This window comes from Centruroides vittatus, unplaced genomic scaffold (genome assembly GCF_030686945.1).
Source record: "Centruroides vittatus isolate TY-2023 unplaced genomic scaffold, ASM3068694v2 contig_10, whole genome shotgun sequence".
NCBI lineage: Eukaryota > Metazoa > Arthropoda > Arachnida > Scorpiones > Buthidae > Centruroides > Centruroides vittatus.
The window spans coordinates 4,633,626-4,640,211 of NW_027120658.1; the positions used below are offsets into that span (position 1 = coordinate 4,633,626).

Consider the following 6,586-nt stretch of genomic DNA (forward strand, 5'->3'; position numbering starts at 1 on the left):
ATATGTCGGTCGACGTGAACAACATAGATAGTTACACGTGCAAATCTCTTGACTCAGTGGCCCTCTTTCACACGTGTGTCAAACGTTTCAGTCGTCTGCACATTTTCGTGACCTTGACAAAATTTTTTACGCCACGTGGTCCAAACAATTCAACTCTGTCAAACAAAAATAATGGACAGGTAAGGGAATCAATGATTTTATACTTTTGTCGTCAATAATATCAAAATATTATTTAAGTCACAGTCGAATTATTACAGAAAATAGTTTTGAAATTGTACGAGTATAAATAATATAAATACTTTTATATTATTTATACTCGTACTCTTTATAATTTAATTCTTAAATTATGAACTTCAATTTTAGTAATCTTGGTAAAAGAAGCAACTTTTGTTAATTTGAATCTGTCCACGCATATATTATTTATAATTTTTTTATCCATCACTATTATATTTTTAAAAAATCAACTTCTAACAAAAATACACCATACAAACTATTTTCATAAAATCTTTTTATGAAATATTTAATTTTAAAGTATTCATATTTAAGTTGAACTTCAGATACGTATACTGCCATAGCGGTGCTATGGCCGCGTTTCCGACTGTTCGTGCGTTCGACTGACCTCCCGGAGGGGAGCCGCCGGCAGGCCGCCATGTGCTAAACGTCACTAGTTATTGATTCACGGTAGTTATTGAACAGAAGAAAAAGGAAACGTCTACTAAAAATATAGTTAATCTAATCTAACCTAACCTAACAGAAGCGCCTGCCATGACAGTATACGTAAGTGAAATTTAACCATATTTAACAAGTATTCGTTAATACGAATTTGAAATAAGCACAAAATTTGAGTATGATGGTATATTAATACCAAAAAGCCGTAGAAATAGTACATTTTGAAGGAAAATAGTACATTTTTTGAAGGAGCTTCAGTACGTTTTGAAATTTCATTGTGGCAACGCTGCACGTTAACGGCTATCAATTTGAATTTATAGAACTATGTTACAACACAAAAAGGGCGGGAATCGCCCGTCTCGCGATTCTGACCACGACACTTTGTAATCGCAATTTAGTACCGGTAAATATTAGTTTTTCAAAATTATTTTTATTTTGTTATGTTTCTGTAGTTTAAAGTTAATGTTTACGAAAAACAAAACAAGCACCTGATCATTCGCTGAGAGATATTTATTCTTAACACAAACGTTTTCAATCCAATCAATGGATCATCATCAGGCGAAATTCGAACATTACAAAAATAGAACAACAAGTTCAAAATACAAAAATATATAACGGCTAACCAAAACGTAACTAACAGCACAATATCATTTCTAAATATCAACAAATTAATAAAAATGCTGCTAAAATTAAAAATAAAATATTAATATATAACAAACAAAAAGTGTATACAAAATATTAATACCTCTGCCTTAAAAAACAGATAAATAACACTAAATAATACCACTGCTTAATAAGCTGTACAGAGTTTTTCATTAAACTGTACATATTAATAAAGCTACTGCTCTTATTAGAAGTTTATAACTGCATACTTCCATGCGGAAGGAAGCCCCTCGGCATCTCTTGCGTTGATGCAATTCCCTTTAAGCTTGCTTTTATAGATTTCTAATTTCTCGGCCGTTCTTGCCAAGGTCGGGGAGTGGATTTGTTTCAGTATATCTGCTTCATTCCATCTTACTACTGAGCCTTCCGCTTGTGCCATTTGTGACAATACTGTGGCATTAGAACCTTTTCTAACATCATATCTGTGCTCTTTTATCCTAACTCCTAGATTTCTGGTGGTAACCCCGACATAATCTTTACTTATTCCTAACATCTGATTCTCGTATGGAATTCTATAAACGCCGGACCTATCCTCTTTCTTAATTAACCCTTTATCATTTCTAAGAATACTGTACAGATTCGGAGCTCTTTTTAAGATAATCTTTGTATCCTTTATGTGTGCGATTTCTTTCATAATGCTTCCTAAGCGCTTGTTGTACGTAAATTTCGTGTATGAAGATGGACCACGCCCGCGACCAGGTGCTGCATCGGTACCGACTTCTAATTTATTGATAATCCCCTTTAAAACATTCCTCTTGTAGCCCAATGCTTCTGCTACCTGCGTGATTCTTTCTATTTCCGCATCCCTGTCTATAACATTTTCGCAGTATAAAAAAGCCCTCCTAATTAACGCTCTAAACGCTGCTAGTTTATACTTATAGGGATCGTTAGAGCCAGCTGGAATATAAAGCGGGCTATGAGTTGGTTTAATAAATACCCCGGTAGATATACGTCCCTCTCTAAAAATAACCTTAATGTCCAAAAAATGTATCATAACAGAGCTTTTTTGCTCTAGTTTTAAGCTTAGGCCATCTTCATTATCATTGATCTTGTCAATAAATCTAGCAATTAATCGATTGCTTTTCCAAATTATGAATATATCATCGACATACCTTTTGTAGTATACGATGCTGTTCTTGAAACTACGCAAAACTTTAACCTCAAGCCTACTGACAACAAGCTCACACAATAGCCCAGAAATTGGGCTTCCCATAGGGACCCCTCGGCATTGTTTATACGTTTGTCCTTCAAACGCAAAGAAAGACTCGCAGCAAACGCGATTAACCATCTCTACCAACGCATTCCTATGATGTGCTAAAGCAGGGTTTACTCTGGTCAGAAAATCCAAAAGTGCTTCTACGCAAGATTCAATCCTGATAGAAGGGAACAAATTTTCGTAATCCAGTACAGTCCCAACTTCGTCATCAACTAAGTAAACCTCTTGTAGTTCTTTGACCACCGTTACCGGATCCTTAGCCACCAATTCATTGCTTTCCATCTTGGAGGAGATATACTCATGCAACCTTTTTTCAAGGAGGAACGTAGGCGCTTTTCGTTTTTCCACAATAGGTCTGATATTTTTGCCCTTCTTATGAGTCTTAGCAAAGGCAAATAATCTAGGGGTCCCTGGTCTAGGGTTATGACATTTTACTAAAAAAGGTAAGATCTTCGCCAGTTTTGATCCTCCCAGTTTTCTAACCCTTCTATCAATTGCTTCAACTATGTTACTATTTATCTGAATACAATCCGTATTTCTGATATACTCCTTCAACGCTTCGTCGTATATAGGTTTTTTCATCACAACAATCTGCTTGCTTTTATCCGCTCTTGTTGCGATTAAGTTGTTCTCTTCCAGCCATTCCTTAGCATAAGCGATGTCTTTGTTATAATGTTTACATCATTATTTACTATTATTATTCCGATGTATTTAAACTTTTATACCTTTTCAATCACTTTCTCATTTTTAATTTTCTGTCTTATTCTGCAGATGTTCTTATCATATATTTCCATTTCTTTGATTTTCAAATTAAGTTATCATATCCTTTATAGAAATTGTTCTCTGTAGGTAGTTTTCAGATTTAATTACTAAAATATGATTTAAATAAAATAATTTGCGTAAGAGGTAATGATCATTGTTTATTCTCTCTCCTATGTAACTTCTGTCCCCTTCTTCTCGTAGTTCGTTTAATTTGACAGAATGAGGCTCTGGAGACAGGAAACAGAATAATTATTTCACTGAAATAGAGGGAACATCATTTACAAAGCTTTATTCAAAGGTAAATAATGGCAGGTTCACTAGAATCACCTTGTGAAAGGATAGTATATTAGCTCAGGGTAGTTGAGAGTTTTGTGTTGATGCCCAAAATAAAGCCTTTTTTGAAACAATTAAATGCATAGAATATTTTTTATTAACTCCTTGTTCACCGAATTTTCTCGATCTAATTGAAATTAATGATTAAGAATAATTAAAAATAATTAAAAAATAATAAAAACGAAAAAAAAGCGAAAGAAATGTGTTAATTTTGAAGAAAACACTTCAAAGTACAATTTCTTTTTTCTCGCCTTAGCGCGAAACTTGACACTGGTGAGTCATTCTTTACACAGCTGGATGACCTTGAGAACAGCTGGTGTTGTCTTTCGGGGGACATTCTGGAAACTCTCTGGAGGAAAAGGGTAAAAAGTAGGGTGAATACTAGATGGTGGTATATTTCTAAATATTTTTTTAAAATTACGATTTTAATTGATATTTCCGACCCCCCGACTTAATTAAACGTAATTATAAAAAAATCTATTAATTAAAAAAATTAAAAAACTATTGGATGTTGTTTTTGACATCAGAAAATAGCTTTAAATAACTTTACCGAAGTAAAATCGACGCACTAGAAGTTTAGAAGGATTAATGAAGTTCCATAAAAAAATCCCATAAAAAAACAATTAAGCGTTAATCGCAGGTCATTAAAGGTTAATTAAAATCGCAATAAAATTTTTTCGCGCGGGTAAAAATTTTTCAAAAAATTTGGAGACAGAAAACATTCCAAAGATCAAAAAAAATTTTTTCGGGTCCCAAAGTACCGTTTTTTTCTAACGCTATGGAATTTTGCCCGAGTTATCTCGGGTTTGGACTAATAAAAGGCAGTCTTACTTTATTTTCTGTTAATGAAAGCATTTCTTTAGTAAAAGTGGGAACCACTACGGGTCACTAAGTTTTCTCCTGGAACAGGAAAAAATTCCAAGCTCTCCTCTCGATGGTCCTGCTTTTTCTAGGAGGCATATTTATCACTGCATAAAAACTTAAATAGAAAGAGTAAACAGATCTCATTGACGACAAATATACTTACATTTAACAGAGTTCCAAGTAAGAATCAAAAAGGTTATTTTATAAAAAAAAAGTAAAAATAAGAATCGGGCTTAATTTAATATACTTAGTTTATAAAAATAAAATAAATATAATTATAATTAATGATATCATTTATCATTTTAATATTTTGAATAGTATGGGAATATTTAATAAATACAATTTGACGTTATATAAATTTAGTCTCACTCACTTCCTGTATATCACTTTATATATTTCCTATATACAGTATCTGTTTACTGAAAATCTATACAGTTTGAAGAGTTTATTTGGAATTAATAAAGCTCAAGCGTCCTATCTATATCATTAATTTTTCTTTAAATCTTAAACATTGTTTTCTATAACCACAATTAAAATATAAACTATAAACTTTTATATAAAACTAATGTATTTTTGTTATTAGTGCTACATGTTTTCAAAATTTAATTTACTAATACTGTACTTATTTTGAACTCATTTAGTAAGAAATAACGTCAGCTTTAGACACAAATTATGCAAAGTATGCTCTATAACACTAAACATATTATAATTTACTAAATTTCATTTTAAAATGAAGTTTTGTATTCTTGAATACACTACATTTTATTTTGATCTAATAAATCTTGTAAAAAGTATAGTTTTAATTACAAAAGCTGCATTTAACAAACTGCCTGTCATTTTATAAATAAATGCATTGTTTTCTATAATAAGTAGAAATGTTTTTTGTACATTATAGTTTTTCTTGTATTGTTTTACTGTTATATTCAGGAAAGTAATTGTAATTAACCATTAAAAATTGCATAATTATGGTAAAGACATCTAATTCATTTAAAGTACAATTCATTACTACGATTTCACTAATTAGTGAAGTTGAGTGAGATTCTAAACTACATTTGAAATGAATAGAATTAACACCATTAAAGTATAGAAATGTAAAAGAGCAGGATATCACTTTTAATGTAACTAATTATCAGTTTTCTTCATTGAAGTGAAAAAAGATATTAATTGCCTCTAGGTTAAAATGAATTAGATTTTCTTAATAAATATTTAGCCAGCGGGCTGTAATTTTTAAATTGCAGACCTATAAATTCTCACTGTCGTCCTGCTGACCGTCCTTCTCGAGAACGGAGTTAGATAGATGAAAGTCAAGACTAGATATGGAAAGCATAAGGGCAGGAGGCCTCGATTAACTATACATAAACTTCCAGTTTGGAGAGAAAGTTACGTTATATCAATTTAAAAATTTTCTTTTGAACGGAGTTAGATAGATGATCGGCATGGCTCCGTATTTAATAGGAAAAGCATGATGTACAGGGGCACGACATTACTAAAATTGGGAGCGTTGTGACAAAAAATTGCAGCCCGGCACAATAAAAATTGCTAGTGTTGATTAAAATAAGAAATTATTAAAGTCTTTAGATAAATAAAATATAAGGAAGAAGCCTGTATACAAATGTTCATAATAATATATAAGTAATGAATCAGTAAAATATTTTACAATAAAATTGTTAAAGTAAATGTAAGTAATCAAATAATCAAAAATTAATTTCTTTAAGATTTTTATTTAATATCATTTGTGTAAAGGTCGCCTTTGGCGGCCTGTGTCAAAAAAGTTATATTCGAGGAAAATTGAATTACTGAAATAAATGATAAATTACTGATAAAGTTATATAATAATTTAATTTATTTTGAATAAAACTACATTATATCAAATGTGTAAGAATGACATTAAATAGAAACCTTAAAAAATTTTCTAAAAAATTTAGTTTAATAAATGAAATTTGAAGGATTTTAAACTTCACAAAATTTATACCATTTTTCAAGTCGATATTTTAAAAGTAAGTTTAAAGTTTTTCAGCATAGAATAAATGTAGTTATAAAATCCCTTGTATCGATAAATGTGGAAACTCGAGATCATTT

General features: G+C 31.1%; 1 protein-coding gene across 1 annotated transcript; it reads right to left on the reverse strand.

Annotated features, from left to right (window-relative positions):
- Positions 1–1,519: 1,519 nt before the first annotated feature.
- On the reverse strand, positions 1,520–3,130 carry LOC136981154 (uncharacterized). The gene has a single exon (XM_067277463.1). It carries the CDS (start codon positions 3,128–3,130, stop codon positions 1,520–1,522), a length of 1,611 nt encoding a protein of 536 aa, XP_067133564.1.
- Between the last annotated feature and the right edge of the window lie 3,456 nt (positions 3,131–6,586).

Excerpts from the sequence above, each read along its gene's own strand:
- LOC136981154 (XM_067277463.1), bottom strand. The coding sequence starts at position 3,130 with ATGAAAAAACCTATATACGACGAAGCGTTGAAGGAGTATATCAGAAAT.